This window comes from Chlorocebus sabaeus, chromosome 10 (assembly GCF_047675955.1).
Source record: "Chlorocebus sabaeus isolate Y175 chromosome 10, mChlSab1.0.hap1, whole genome shotgun sequence".
Taxonomy (NCBI): Eukaryota; Metazoa; Chordata; class Mammalia; order Primates; family Cercopithecidae; genus Chlorocebus; species Chlorocebus sabaeus.
Window position 1 is genome coordinate 78,290,331 of NC_132913.1, and position 16,220 is coordinate 78,306,550.

At 42.2% G+C, this 16,220-nt stretch overlaps 1 protein-coding gene across 2 annotated transcripts in view; it reads right to left on the reverse strand.

Moving 5' to 3' along the window:
• The window catches only part of STAT1 (signal transducer and activator of transcription 1), a 44,747-nt gene that overhangs the window by 2,644 nt on the left and 25,883 nt on the right, over positions 1 to 16,220 (reverse strand). For both annotated transcript variants that reach the window (XM_007965669.3, XM_073019881.1), the window contains 12 exons: positions 15,883 to 15,912; positions 15,698 to 15,791; positions 14,453 to 14,494; positions 13,154 to 13,237; positions 12,483 to 12,581; positions 10,922 to 11,057; positions 9,162 to 9,211; positions 8,318 to 8,412; positions 7,413 to 7,558; positions 4,681 to 4,866; positions 3,676 to 3,751; positions 2,685 to 2,787 (listed from right to left, as the gene is read on the reverse strand). In XM_007965669.3, coding sequence (XP_007963860.1) covers positions 2,685 to 2,787; positions 3,676 to 3,751; positions 4,681 to 4,866; positions 7,413 to 7,558; positions 8,318 to 8,412; positions 9,162 to 9,211; positions 10,922 to 11,057; positions 12,483 to 12,581; positions 13,154 to 13,237; positions 14,453 to 14,494; positions 15,698 to 15,791; positions 15,883 to 15,912 — 1,141 coding nt within the window. The remainder of the gene's footprint in view (positions 1 to 2,684; positions 2,788 to 3,675; positions 3,752 to 4,680; positions 4,867 to 7,412; positions 7,559 to 8,317; positions 8,413 to 9,161; positions 9,212 to 10,921; positions 11,058 to 12,482; positions 12,582 to 13,153; positions 13,238 to 14,452; positions 14,495 to 15,697; positions 15,792 to 15,882; positions 15,913 to 16,220) is intronic.

Genomic DNA, 16,220 nt, shown 5'->3' on the forward strand with positions numbered 1-16,220 from the left:
ACTTAACCTCTCTAAATCTCAAAGTCTTCATCTGTCAAAAAGGGATTAATAGTACCTAGCAGATAGGCTTGTTAAATTAGATGGTATATGTAAAATGTTCAGTATGGTAGACAGAAAGTAGTAGACAATTAATAGCTAGTCCTATCATTATGAGCTTTGGCTAAAGGCCTCTTGGAGAGTAGACTGGTTCTATTATAGTCCCAGAGGAAAACACTGATTACATAGGAAATCCAGACTAAACAAATACCCAAGTCATACTGCAGAAAACACTGGTGCTCTGGCTCTCTTGGACAATTTCCTTAGGAGCCTATGGTCCTACTGCTCCTGAGGCTGCACCAGGCGTTCGCCCCTGGTGCCACCCTCTTTCAGAGCTGCAACCTCCAGACTTGGCAGAAGACGGCCAGCTTCCGGAGAGCTGCTTCTGTTTCAGAGTATACACCCTGATTATAAGAGCAGATGCTGGATGGAAGTCATGGCCAAGGGGCAGGCCAGCAAACCATTGCGGAGTCAACCCAATTTAGAGACTGATTCAACTTCTGTCTAACCAGTGCCGTGCCTAAATTATGAACTCTTTTTTTTTTTTTAAATTATAGCCCTTTTAGCTCTTTTAAGTCTTCTATGGGTTTAATGGGAGACTTTAGTAGTGTGTAGAGGATGTGTGTGTGTGTGTGTGTGTGTGTGAGAGAAATGGATTTATTTTATTCTACAAATGAAATAAATGAAATCATCTGAAATGGAATGGAATGGCTACGGCGGGCCATAGCCCACAAACAGGACCACAAAACTGTTTCCTGACATGTGCTTAGCATATTTAAATTGCTCTTACAGTATCATCCTGAGAAAACAGAGAGCAGTCCAACTTCTCCACAGGACTGCAGAGAGGGAACCAATCCATCTATTTTCTCAATAATGGTGATGACAGAGATGGAATGCTGATTGCCAAATCCCAAACACACACAGGCCTCTCACCCAAAGGCCGTGATGCCTTTGTCTTAATAACAGAATAAACCCAATCCTGTACAAACAGTTTCTTCAGGTACATGTTTTGAATGGGGCAAAGATTAGCTTTTTGTGGGAGGCTTCCCAGGATACTGGACAAAAGCATGCACTAGAGACTCACTAGGTAGATTCAAATATTCTTTCTACCATTTACTAACTGCTTGATCTTAGTCAAGTTATATAAAAGGGGCTGTGTGGGGAGGAGAGGTTCTGTTCCCACATCTGTCAAAGTAGGAAAAATAATAATACCTAACTCAGAAGGTGGCTATGAGGACTGAATGAGTTACTACCTGTGAAGTACATGGTATACTGTAAGTGCTTAATGTCATCTATTAATGGTGGTGGTGATAATGATGTAATTTGCTCAGGAACAACAAAGGAGGTGTAAAAAATCCCCCCATTTTACGGTTCCTGTGATATAACATATTTTCTGAATAGGGCTTTATATTTATTCCACTTTTGTGCCAGGCCTATAAAGCCCTTTATACCTTTATAGCAGAGTTGGGAGCTACATTCTAGCAGGATCCTTCTTACACACAGAAAAGGTTCATTTTACACTTGCCAATAGGAATGAAACTATTTCGCTGCCACAATAGCTAAGTGTTTTTCTGAATGGCTATTTCGTCAACAACAATCAGAAAGGTGTAAGAAAGTACAATCTCCAATGATTGTAGCCCGTGCTTAAGGTGAGGGAAAAAGTCAAAAAATTGCACATGAGAAACTTGAATCCAGGCAGATCTTACTGAGGCCTTACCAATGCATTCTCCAAATATCTGAAGAGTGATGCCCTCTCATTCTCGCTCACCTTTCTCCTCCCTGCCTTCCTCTCTTTGTTAAGCACCTACTTTTTGCCAGGCACCAGGTATACAGTAAGGAAGAAAGGCCAGTAATAACTCAGGATATTTTTTGGAAGCATTAAATAAATTTTAAAAAATGAGCTGGAATAGCTCCATGTGGAAAAGAGCTTAAAATTAAATAGCATCAGCAAAACTCCAGCCAAGCAAGCAAAATCTTTAAGAGGAAGGATTTTAGGCTGAAAGACAAACAATACTAGTTGATACACTAAAAAACACCCCCCCAAAGGAAGATGCTCTCTTTTGTGGACAATCATGTTCCCATTTCTATCATGAATCTCATTAACTATTTCACTCCTTGAACCTTCTACTCTTGGCAAGTCCTTCACAGCCCCAGGAGCTAGTTGTACAAATTAGCTCTCAAATATAAAGCAGATGAAATAATCTCAGTGCTGCTAAAGTATAATTCTCTCTAATTATTGTAACTACCAAGCATTAGTCTCTCCCTTTCTAAAAATAACACTCCCTCCCCTCGACACAGTGATGAAATTGCATCTGAAGAAAAACATTTGCTTATCAAAGAAATCTTAGTTCCACAACATAGGAAATTTCTACACAGCAACTTTAAAGGGGAGAGGAGGAAACCTGAATATTAGAAACGTCACTTATTTTTTGGAAGGTGCTGAATGCCAGGAATAAAAATCCCACTGATGATATAGGTGGTTAAATCTAGCAGCTCCAACTTGTCATGGCTCATCTGAGCACTGCACTCTCCTTGGCTCTGCCAGGGCTGCCTCCTGCAGACAGGCCCAGGATCTGCCATGGTGCCCTCCCTGCCTCTGAGCACACACACTTACTGACAGCTACACACAGGCCAGCCATGGTACTCACCATACTGTCGAATTCTACAGAGCCCACTATCCGAGACACCTCGTCAAACTCCTCAGGAGACATGGGGAGCAGGTTGTCTGTGGTCTGAAGTCTAGAAGGGTGACTAAAATGGGGAAAAAGGAAAGAGCAATGTCAACACCTGAGTGATGAAAGCACTAGTGCATACTTACACACTTCATCTTTTGTCTGTAATTGAATTATCACGTTATATTTTTATTTTGGGTAAGTGCATACACTTGTAAAATACATTTGCAAAAGTACAGCTCATGGGAGGCTCATGTCCCCAGCCCAGCCCCTTGGGAAACATTTCACACTCTAGGGATGTGATGAGCAATAGCCAGACTGGAATCTGTGCCGCTTCTGCCTGGGTAAGCCTAGGTGTGAGCGTGTGTGGTGCACTACCCTGAGATGACAGTGCCTCGTGGCTTATCCTGGACAGAAAAGCACCAGAGAAATGTCTGGGGAGTCCCTCATCCCTACCTGGAGGTTTGAATGCAGATAAAGCTGCTCCACACAGTGTTTTTACATGAAGGCTACATCCATTCACCCCAAGACAGTGCTGCAGGCCAAATAACTGACAATGACATTTCCAAAATTTTTTCTACCTTTTATAAAATGAAACAACAAAATCAAAGCAAGTGGAGACAATGTATCTCAATCATTACTTTGGCCTTTTCTAGATTGAAAAGAACTACTTTCCCACTCTGATCAATTTTTGCTCATTTTATTTATACTTTTTCAAAGGGTATCAGTTTTGGGAAAATTTATGTACCTTAAATACAAATTTTGTTTTTGGCTTCTTTTTTTTTTTTTTTTTTTTTAAGGTAGTAAAATGCTGATAGGCAGTAACATGGGGATCTCAACAAGTTCAGCTGTGATGGCGACAGCAATTACAATGGAAAAGTAAAATACAAGCATCTTCAACAGGCCCCAGCCAGGAGCAAGGCTGGCTTGAGGTTTGTAAACATGTCACTCTTCTGTGTTCACTTACACTTCAGACACAGAAATCAATTCAGTCTTGATATATCCAGTTCCTTTAGGGCCATCAAGTTCCATTGGCTCTGGTGCTAGAAATAAACACATTGTGTATGCTTTCCATCAACAGAAATTACTTCAGAATAGAACATCAACTTTTCTGGGGGATTAAAGTTCTACTGTGTTTCTAGGCAGCCTAGCATCCTAAAACTTTAAGGGGCTATAACCTCTCTGCCCGAGTCACCTAAAATTCTAGTGGGAATGCATAGGCAATGAGAAGAAAAGGGCAGATTTCAGCAGGACACTAGCTAGGAGCTTTCTCTTTACACAACTTGAATTCTTACAAGAAGTTGGAGCCCAAAATATGCAAAGTTCTATCTAGTTTATTGGCATTAGCCTGGCTAATGAATCTTCATAGCTGTCAAGGTAAGCTGGGGGCATCTTCATTCCAAAGTAATTGTCCTAATATTGAGATTTCTGATTCTGAAAAACAGCTTTGTTGGTGTGTTCCAAACAAAACAGGTCTAATTTGAACTTTCTCAAATGCAATTCACTGACAACTGAGAAGCAAGAGACCTGTGTTCTCAGATGAGGCCTCCTCTTAATAATTATGTTAAAAAATAGGATCTAGTAACTAATTGGGCCACCCTAAACGAACCACTTCACTTCTCCCAGGCCTCAGTTTCCTCAACTTTAATGTGAGCAAGATGCCTTCCATTGGTTGGCCACAGTTCCTTATTCTTTACCCCTTTTCATGTGGAAACAGTGATAGTAACAAATACACAAGACCAGCAATGGACTTTTCCAACATTCCTAAAATAGGAAATTGTCTATTCATTTTTTACTAGCTGTATCAGGCCAAATAATGCATTGTTTCACCTGCACTGAGTTTATACCATCTTTTGAAAGCCTACTCTTACCAATTCAAAAGCAAAACACCACATGGGTGGAGTTGGAGAATAACCACCCCCTCATCAGGAAGGACTGTGCCACGCTGTTACCACCCGCTTGCCCCACTTACCTTCCTTTGGTCTGGAGTAATACTTTCCAAAGGCATGGTCTTTGTCAATATTTGGATACAAAAACTTCAGGGGATTCTCAGGAATATTCTCAGCAGCCATGACTTTGTAATTGCGAATGATGTCAGGGAAAGTAACAGCAGAAAGTTCTTTCTTCGTGTAGGGTTCAACCGCATGGAAGTAAGGTTCTAAAAAGGAAAGAAAGCTAAGTGAATCCCGTAGAATATCCCAACGTGAAAGAGGACAGAGAAATAAAACACTGCAGAGTTGATGGATTTGAGTGAACCTCATAAGAACTAATCCCAATCTAAGCGTTACAACACATATAGTAGACTGCTTTGTTTCTAAATAAATTATAATACTGTCTCAGGGAAAATAAAGGGAGGTACTATTCTCAATAACATTCTATTTGCCATTATTTGCTTAGATTTATAAATCTGGGCAAAAAAGATTTACTAAAAACCTTTAAAAGCCTGCATCTTCAACGATGTGCTGCCCATAGGAACATAAATAACTCACTACTAAGTGGGTCATCTTGGCTTAAGCCATAAATTTAAATTATTAAAGATAAACTCACTATTTTTCTTTTCATATTGAAAAATCTAATTTTGTATTAAAATAAATGATGATATATAGAAAACACTTTGAAATTAAAAAAAGATCCTATTTCCTACATTTCCCTGTAGCCCTTAATGTAATAAACCATGGTTTAATTTACTCCCATTCTTATTCCCACACCAAATTCAGATCCTTCTTCCTAGCTGATATAGAATCTCCCTTTGGGTGTCCACCTTCCAGAGGCCACGGTTCAGGTGCTCTGGGGAGCCTGCTGTGGAACATGAGACTATGCTGCCATCCTAACCCTTCCTGGCTGGTACTGTCCTGCTTGACCTTTCCTGGTTGCCAAGGGTTTTCTTCATCTCTGCTTGGTCTGCTAGCTCTGTCTCTCGGCTAGTTCAGGAAGGGAACAGGGTAAGAGGAAAAGGGCAGGTTCCAATGACTACTGCCCATGCCAGACTCTCGTCTCAGCCACCCTGCTTTTTCCTCAGAAGAAAAACAGAACAAGAAGAGTATTCCAGAAAAACAAATAGAACAAGAAGAGTATTCCAGAAAAATAAATAGAACAAGAAAGAAGACTATTCCAGAAAAATAAATAGAAGACTATTCCAGAAAAAAAAACAGAAGAGTATTCCAGAAAAATAAATAGAACAAGAGTATTCCAGAAAAACAAACAGAACAAGAAGAGTGTTCCAGAAAAATAAATAGAACAAGAAAGAATAGTATTCCAGAAAAATAAATATAAGAAGATATTCCAGAAAAATAAATAGAACAAGGGTATTCCAGAAAAATAAATAGAACAAGAAGAGTATTCCAGAAAAACAAATAGAACAAGTGTATTCCACAAAAATAGAATATATTCCAGAAAAACAAATAGAACAAGAGAATTCCAGAAAAATAAATAGAACAAGAGAATTCCAGAAAAATAAACAGAACAAGAGTATTCCAGAAAAATAAATAGAACAAGAGTATTCCAGAAAAATAGAATATATTCCAGAAAAACAAATAGAGCAAGAGTATTCCAGAAAAACAAACAGAACAAGAAGAGTACGGCAGAAAAACAAATAGAATAGGAGTATTCCAGAAAAACAGGAAAAGAGGAATATTTCAGAAAAATAAATAGAACAAGAAGAATATTCCATTTTGTGTCTACCCACTGAAAGTATAAAAATTACTGAAACAGGCTGGGCACGGTGGCTCAATCCTGTAATCCCAGCACTTTGGGAGGCCAAGACGGGTGGATCACGAGGTCAGGAGATCCAGACCATCCTGGCTAACACGGTGAAACTCCATCTCTACTAAAAAAAAATACAAAAACCTAGCTGGGCAAGGTGGCGGGCACCTGTAGTCCCAGCTACCTGGGAGGCTGAGGCAGGAGAATGGCGTATATCTGGGAGGCGGAGCTTGCAGTGAGCTGAGATACAGCCACTGCACTCCAGCCTGGGCGACAAAGCGAGACTCTGTCTCAACAAGAACAAAAAAATATTACTGAAACAAATCAGTTTTTCCTCCTGCCCTTCAAACAGACCAAACTCTGAACAGTGAAAAGTCATTAGTTAGTCTTCATGATTTTTTCATTTATGCTGTTGAGCTTCACCCTCAGAAACCTGCTTCATAACATAAAGGTTTCTGGAGTCTTTTAGCCATGGACTCATTTGATTAGATAGAAACCCAATATATGATAAAGATAAATTTGCAGCTACTCTGTTTGAAGGCAGGGTAGAGGCTGCCACTCGTCCCAACAGGCCCTGCATCAACTCCCTGGCTAATGATGTGTATGAAGTCTTCTCCCGAAGCCTGTCCTCACTGCACACTCTACTCTGGGATGACCCTAAGAGAATCTGGACGCTTACTCCTGTGGGAAATGTGATTCCTTCCAAGAACGGATTGCAGATTATATTGACTCACATCCTTGATCTGCAGATAACGAACCTGATGCAAAGGAAGGAACTGGCCTTGTTTTTTCAAGACCATCATTTCCACAATATGTTCCAAAGAGTGAACCACAGATATTTGTGGTGGTTTATTAAATCCTAATGGGGTGCTCATTTGGGTTAAGTATAAGATCTGCAATTTCATGTCCCAAACACACTATCTGTATGAGCTGACTGGCGGCGATGAAGAGGAACTTCACACACGTGGAATGGTGGGACTGTGTGCTCAAACTCCCACTCACCGCCTCCATTCTGGGACCGCTCCACCCATGTGAATGTGATGGCCCCTTCCCGGGAGCTCTCACTGAACCGCAGCAGGAAGGTCCCCGGCTGCTGGTCCTTCAACAGGGCGCGCTCTCGCTCCTTGCTGATGAAGCCCATGATGCACCTGGATATCAAAGAGACGGACGGAGGGGCTTTTAGTTCAATCGTGATTTCCATTTTCATGCTAACCTACAAACTAAGAAAACGGCTGGAATGTGAGAAAAGAACCTACGGTAAAAAACGTAGACTATTCTAAAATCTATTGAGTTGTCACTTAAGGAAGCATTTCACTTATACATGTATACACTAAGGTTTAAAAAAAAAAAAGAAGTATGAACATGTTGTCAGCAGGATGCTACAGATGCTCAACAAACATGAGTGGGATTGAGCCTTTTATTGTTCCTTGATTATTCTAAAGGCCACGAGAATGTCTGAATTTATACATCTTTTTTACTGGAGAGGAAGACCTAGGCAATATATTTTCATATTCTAGCCCTTCTGATCAAGTTAAAACTTTTGTTGAAATATCAGCTGATCCTGGCAATAAGCCAAGATAGAAATGATTTACCCAGTTTAAAGGGTTTTTCTTCCTTCCTAGGGGCCACATAGTAGGTGCTCAAAAAATTTTTGTTGAATGAATGCATGAATGGTACTCAGAGTTGTTTTCAATTTAGCTTTGCCAAGACATATATATGTACTAAGAAAGCGTAAGGTTAATGTTATGAAGTTCTACTCTCCCGAAGCCCTGAAGGGACAGCCTGGAAATGCACACCTCCGTGAGATTCACACACACTCAGTCAAATACTGAAGCTGGACTCAGGCCTTGTCTCAACCTCGCAGCACTAAAAATATGTTTCAAAATACATCTAGCAGTGGCCCTTACCCATCATTCCAGAGAGGAAGCAGGTGTTTTTTAATGAGTTCTAGGATGCTTTCAATCCAAAGCCAGAAGGGAAAATTTTTATCATTTATATTTTCCTGAAAGTATACAAATGCACACATTATGAACAAAAATCTAAAACAGGACTTACCATGGTCCCTCCCACCATCATTTGTAAAGACTCCCCAGGTGCCAAAGATGCAACTATCCCATTTAGCACAGCAATGGGATTCCTCCCTTGGCAGCAATATCAAGTTCCCTCCCTGCTGTTATCAGCATTCAGACCCGGAGCTCTCCAGAGCTCTCCATTTCCCTGGGCCGGGCTCTGCTTCCCTTTCCAAACAGTAGCAAGCCAGCCCGGGGGTGACCTCCGGCGTGAATCACGGAAACACAAGCTGCCCTACGCTAGCAAAATCCAGCAGTGTAAGCTGGTCCGCACTGTCTGGTGACCCCAGCAGATTCTAAATGTTCCCCACAGGGGGCCCCTCTGCTCGAGCAGGCCGTTAAACTCGTCTGGCTGGTCAGGCTGTGCCACCCAGCCCAGAACACACATTTCACACAGAAATGGCTAAAATACTGCTGGGCAGGGGTCCAGCGTGAGTGAACAGAAGCCTCATTTCAGATGAAAGAATGTTATCACTCAGGCAGGTGCTTCCTGTCAGACTCCTGCTCGGAGACCAACCTCCTGCACTGAAGAAAAGTAAACAACTTGCCCGGGGGGCTCCTTGGCCAGAGAAGAACAGGCCAAAATCAGCAAACAGCTAAGTAACTGTCACAGCAAGAAATGTGAGAACCTTGACCGAGAGCAAAAAGGACTCAGAGAGCATAAAACCCAGACAGTCCTCACCTTACAAAATCTCGTCCACGGAATGAGACCATCGGGGCTGGCGTTAGGACCTAAACAAATAAAAACCAGATTTTTCAGCAAACAGAAACTGATTCTAAAGCTTTGGTTGGATGGATGGCTCCCGTATGTGCTCTCAAGGAAAAGAGCCAAACACCCAACAAAGATTTTATGTACACAGTTGACATTTTTGGATACCTTAATGCCAAATTAACTGAGCAATTATAACATGTGCTATAAAAGGGTGGAATTTAAATGATCTAAAATATGTGTGTATGTTGGTTTGAGTTTAACGGCAGGAAGGAATGGATGGCAGATTCCTGGGCACCACGATATGAGAGTTTTTAGGGAAAGTGGAAACATCACAAAGCCTTACCATCCGCTCTCTCCCTTCCCAGCCCCCCTTTTCCCTCCCTCTCCTCTAAAGAGAGGACAGTCCTTTTAATGTCCTGTTCATGTTACACCTCCTTCCACGACCATCAGCTGACGTTGCCTTTTGCACTAAATCAAAGGTGCTCTGCTGGGCCTCCAAGAGAAGCCTCCCTATCCAATGCCTCTTCCCACTGCCTTCCTCTGCTGCTCAGCAGAGCCCCCTCCCAAGCACCCTAGAGAATTTTTTTCCAAGTTCAATCTGTGCCCAAGATCACCCCTAGATCTTCAATGTAACTGATACTTGACTTCACAAGTTTATTTTAGACATTATTTATGCATTTCCCTCAGCTCTCCTCCAAATAGGACACGGGCTCAGGGAGTCTGATGCAAATCAAAAGCAAAGTGAGATAAATGAGAGGAAGAAGCCCAGGGGTTATCAACTACACAAATTAAAGCAGCCCGGGTGAGAAGAGGTGGTAAGCCCATTATCTGTCTTCAAAGGGAACTACAAATAAGCCATTTCAGTTAGAAAAGATATCCTTCTTAACGCTTGCCAAATAAAGAAATGGAATAAGGGGATTTTATACTTGTATTAAACAGCACAAGATCACCACTGTGACAGCTGCACAGCCAAGAGAAGGCACTGTTGAAAGCCACTGGGTGAGGAAGAACCTACTGCTGTTTGGAGTAAATGCAGTGCTGCTCTACAGAAAGCAAATCTGGATACAAGTTGTCTATGGATTTTTAAAGAAATAGTTCAGATAGCCCCACTCACCGAAAGATCAGACCTTGAGACCAGTGGATCTTTGATTTGTTTAGTATGAAGGACTAATAAATGCACTGACATTAACCACTGACAGGGAAATATCTACCACTGTCTAGACTCTACCCAATCAGGCAAAACTGCAGATCAAAAGAGACATCCTCCTGTGGGGACGGCATCCCCTGCCACCTGGGCCCACCTGAGTCAAGGGCCCTGGGTTTATGCTGCAGTGGGCAGGCCCCAGGACTTTATTCTTATCATGTCAGGGACTTCCTTTCTTCTCCCCTGGGTTAATGGTTAATAGGCCTTCATCTTTCTCATCCAGGAACTTATTTCAGTCACAAATAATATATTTTACATAATTCATAAAACTTTCCCTTGGGAATCCATCCCAGAAATCTTAATATGAGACAATGAGGAAAGGATTCATTTAAATGTTACCAGGTCCATATTTCTTTCTAAGGTGATATATGATTCTCACTTAGCTATAATAAACTATAGCTTGAAAAGCTGACAGATTTTAATACCTTTTTACCTTTAACAAAATAGAAGAGGGGGAAAGAGCAATTAGAGAGGTATTTTTATGAATTTCAATTTTTATAAACATAACAAGTTAATATGCATATACCAAGAAGCTTCTCTCCCAACATGTTCAGCTGGTCCACATTAAGACCTCTTTTGGTAACAGAGGAAAACTGCCAACTCAGCACTTCTGAAAGCTGAGCCCAACGTGCACATGGTGGATTCAGGAAGAATGACAGATTCTAGAGAGAAAACACCCAAAATCTAAGGGTTACTACAGAGACACCAGTCACAAGTGTGGCACTAAAACATATGTCCATCCCAAAGTTCAATTCTAGTTTATATGACACACAGGTGCTTTCACAGTAGGGGAAGAGAAATACAGTCAATTTTCATTATTTACAGATGCACATTTGTGAACTTGTTTACTCACTAAAATTTACTTGTAACTCCAAAATCTAAGCACATGGCGTCCTTGGGGTCATCTGAAGACACACCCATGCACACAGCAGCAAAGAATTTGAGTCTTTTAACACTTATGTTTCCAACTGAAGCCAAACAAAATGACACTCGCTTCCTGTTTCAGCTCTCATAAGAAAAACGTGTCCTAGGCCGGGCGCGGTGGCTCACGCCTGTAATCCCAGCACTTTGGGAGGCCGAGGCGGGCGGATCACAAGGTCAGGAGATCGAGACCATGGTGAAACCCTGTCTCTACTAAAAAATAGAAAAAAATTAGCCGGGCGCAGTGGCGGGCGCCTGTAGTCCCAGCTACTCGGGAGGCTGAGGCAGGAGAATGGCGTGAACCCGGGAGGCGGAGCTTGCAGTGAGCCAAGATTGCGTCATTGCACTCCAGCCTGGGCGACAGAGCGAGACTCCGTCTCAAAAAAAAAAAAAAAAAAAAAAAAAAGAAAAACGTGTCCTTTTTGAAGCCTATTTAGTGCCATGTTTTTGCATTTTGTGACTGCTGTTGGTGATCACTGTTTAAAATGGTGCCCAAGCATAGCGCCACCGTGTGGTCTACTGTTCCTAAGCACGGGAATGCTGGGATGTGCCTTATGGAGAAAATACATGTGTGAGGCAAGCTTCACTCAGGCGTGAGTTACCCAGTAATCCTGGCTATAGGTGTAATGTTAATGTCTCAACAAGTATATTAGATAAGGTGTCTTTAAACAGAAACACACATAAACAATGTTATGCATTGATGGGGTGACAAAAATGTTGTGACCAGAGGCTTGAAGGAACCTAGCCTTGTAGTTCCCTTAGGAGCAACAATTCATTATTTGCTAATTAAGTGTTCCTGGTAACTTCAAAAAACATAACTACTTCGAATAATGATAATGACTATAATTAATTAACAGTGAGTATCCACACTCTAAGAATGAAGCATGCTTGTTTAGTAGATGTATACATTTTAAAAATAATAATGATAAAGTGGTATGGAATCACTGACTGCCCTAGCTTACTCACATGGCAGAAAAATCGTAATTCTCATTTCAAATACATATCCATGCTTCACATTCCCAGATTTACTCAAAAGCCTTAGAAATACCACAGGAGCTTTGTCACTTCTCCCTCAACAACTGGCCATTGGGGCTATTTCAGAGACGCAGCAGCGAGAGCATGGGGTCTGCTTAACCCTGAGACCAAAGCAAATGTATTTTCCGTACCCTGGGTTCCGCCACCAGCATGTTGTACCAAAGGATGGAGGCCCAACCGCTCGGGAGCTGGCTGACGTTGGAGATCACCACAACGGGCAGAGAGGTCGTCTAAAGGATGAAAAAGACCTTGAAATCATCTGAATCACAGAAATGTCACCTTCAGATAATTGCTTAGCCTCAACTAAAAGCAGGGCATTATTTGTAAATTTGTACATATTTAATACTTGAAAATGAGAAATGTTAAGTTCTGTTCTTTTGTCCAGTTTAATTTGTCTTTGATGTATCTTTCAGTTAAGAAATAAGTCCCTAAAAATAATAATAGGTACAATAACTAATTAAGGGGTATGCAATATGAGAAGATGAAAATTGTCACAATGAAAACACAAAATGTGGAGGGAGGGCAGAGCAAAATAAATAAGTCCCAATGCTTACTGTAAAAAAAATTAACATCAGCTATCTCAACTGGAACATTTAAGTTATAGAATTTGAAGGTTAATTCAATTCTCTAGCTTTCTGGACGATAAATTAAGGTTAAGGTAGTATTAGCTGAGAAAGATCATTTTTAAAACAATTAGGTAAATATCTCTAAAACAAAAACTGAGAAATAAAAATACACGTAACAATTAAAAGTAAAAATAATGAAGTTTTCCACCTCAGGACCATAAAAATAAAAGTCTTACCTCGAGGTCAATTACCAAACCAGGCTGGCACAACTGGGTTTCAAAACTAAGGGAGTGAAGCTCTTCAGTAACGATGAGAGGACCCTTGGAAGAGAAAAGGAAAGAAGAAAAGAATATAACCACTTATTCACAGATCCTGAAACTTTCAAAAGCCCAATTAACATTGCAACAGGCCACAGAGATCCTGGACCCAACCAGCAGCAAGTCCGAAGACTCAATATTGAATCCCTTCCAGATTTAATGATTCTGAGTATCAGTGTGCTCTGAAAGATAAGTGCCTGAAGTTATGGCAAGGATTATAGATTCAGAGCAATAAATGTCAATGGGGAAAGAGTAACTAATGGCTTTGTGACCTAAGACTTCTCAACCCTCAGCTCTGCCTGCCTGCCCAGTGTGGCTGCACATCTCAATGCAGACGGGTGGGGAGGAGGTGAGAGGGCTGGGAGTAAGTGCACACTTGGGATTGTCTACTGCCTACCGGAAAGGCTGACTCACATCAACTTGGTAGGTCACAAGGTGCCTTGGTTTCGGTAGAAATGGATAGATTTCAAAGTGCCTTCATAGACATTACCTCATGTGAACCTCACAACTTAGAACTAGAGAGGTACAACTGCTAGACCCAGGGAGGTCAAAACAGTTCAGGTGCACACCAGGGCTAGAAGGCATCTTTGCACTGCCTGGGCCTGTGTTTGTCCCACTGCTCCATGTGACCTCCACTGGTCCTGGTGTGGAAGGACTGCACGCTGTGTGTGCATAAAGGACAAAAGTGTTCTAAACCAAAACAACTCCAGATATTTCATCCTTTGTCCATAGTTCATTTCTGAATGCATCACAAACCCAACTTCTTAAGGATCACGTTGTAGGAAGGAAACTGATGCAAAGGCAATGCTTCTGGTAGGGGATGCCATGGCCAAAAAGCCCTCTTGGCACACAGCAAGGCAGTCATCGAAGTGGCCTCTCATTCCAACTCTGACAGTAACTCTCTGTGCACCCTTAGCTAAATCCTGCAAACTTCCTGTGACTCAATGTCTTCACCCGCAAGATGCGAAGAATACAAAAGCCCACAATAGCTACTCCACTGAGTGTCTAATGAATTTGTGTGCAAAATCGTTTGACTAGTAAAGTACAAATGTGGTGTTTTTACTGTTGTCACAGATATACCAATTACCCAGCTCATTTGCTGCTCTTCCCTGCTGGGTCTGAACTCCTCTGTGAGGTGTCCCCAGCCACCAACTGACCTGCCCTTGCTAGACAGACCTGCCTGATTTGGGCTCATTCACAACATAAAGAGACTCTCACCTCATTCGTTCTGGTGCCAGCATTTTTCTGTTCTTTCAATTGCTATAAAACAAATAATCATCTTATTAAACACCATGGTAATGGTCAAAGTTGCTATCTTCATTTACAAATGAGAACAAAGTTAGGACTAGAAAGAATGACAGACATGACACTATCTTTAGAATGCAGAACATGGGACAAAATGGCCCTCGTTCTGGATCCATAAGCAGAAGCACGTTTCCCCAGAGGCCTGATGGTGCAGACACCAGTCTGGAGGGATCTCTTGGAATCGCCACCGGCTCCTCTCCTGTGTTCAAACTTCCCCTGAATGATTCCCCCGTGCACCTTCGTTAGCTGTTTCACGCCCCAAGGCTCAGGGGACAGCTTCGCCCTCCCCTTTCCCTCAGCAGAGTCCTCCAGGCTGGGCCCAGTGACTCCAGGTCCAACTGCCCTCAAGTGGACATCAATCCCTGAGCTGCCAAGGGAGCAGGCTGGGGCCCTGAGGGCGGCTCTGAATACTCTCAGGCAGCTGAGTTGGGCTAAAGCTTTCAAGTCAGGTAGAGCTTCCTAGCTAGGCGGCTTGCTGGATCACAAAGTGGTCTCTAGTGAAAAAGGATGCCTTTAACCTCTTGCAGGTTCTGAGCCCAGGGAGAGCTTTGGACTCAGCACCCACAGAGCCTCACAACAATTGGCAGCCCCTGTGTTCAAAGAGGAGGAAAGATGGCACAGCCCACAGAGAGCACCCCGCTGGGTCTCTACTGCCTGGGGAATGCTCGAGCTCTACTGCCCTGGAGAGAAGGTGGCAGAGTCAGGCTGCCGTGGAGGCAGGGGCTGTGGGCGGGGCCGCCAGGAAGGGGAACACAGGGGCTGAGGAGTGAACCTTGGAGTACGGGACCACACTTGGAGGGTGGGGGAAATCACAGTCAGGACACGGGAGCCATAATCTTTGAGAAAACTGCAAGCGTCTATAGTGAGTGACTGTGGGGATCATGCAGGCAGCAAGTGCAAATCATTTACGTAAACACAGGCTCACAAAATGTTTTTACTGTGAGTGATACAGCCCAGAAAATGGAGTGAACAGTCATGGGATGAGGAGGGGAAACCAAAATGCCCCAAGTGCTGGTGAGGGGAAGTCATCAGCCACAAAGTCTGCAAACCCCAGCAGGGGGCGCCCTCCACGTGGCAACGTGCCAAAAAGGGTCGCTCTATTGTCAAAAGTCCTAAGAAACCAGAGACAACACAAAGACAGGAAACTCATGTCCCTACCAGGTGCCGAAATTCAGCCGCCAGACTGCCATTGGTGGACTCCTCCATGTTCATCACCTTTGTGTGCGTGCCCAAAATGTTGAACTTCCTAAATCTATACAATATAGGAAAGAAATGCTGAAAAGTCTTTCAACTATTAAACAAATAAAAATATAGCACAGTGTAGCATAAAGTACATCACGTACCCTTTTACTGTATTTCTCTCATTCACATCTCTGCAAAAAAATAATATATATAATCACATATGTGTATTTAAAATTTGAAATAAGCTTAAACAAAATTATAAGAGTATAAGAACATAAGAGTGTTAAGTGAATGATAAATAAAAAATAAATCTACACCTGTGGGTTTGCGGCCTTTCATTCACTCCCTGCCTCAATCTACCCATATTAGGTCTGGCAAGTATCACTGAATGACCTTGGGCAAATAAATGGTCTGGGCTTCACATTGTTCATTTGCACAACATACTAACAGTGCCAACATACGGGACATCGTGAGGAATAAACTAGTTAATTCCTCACCA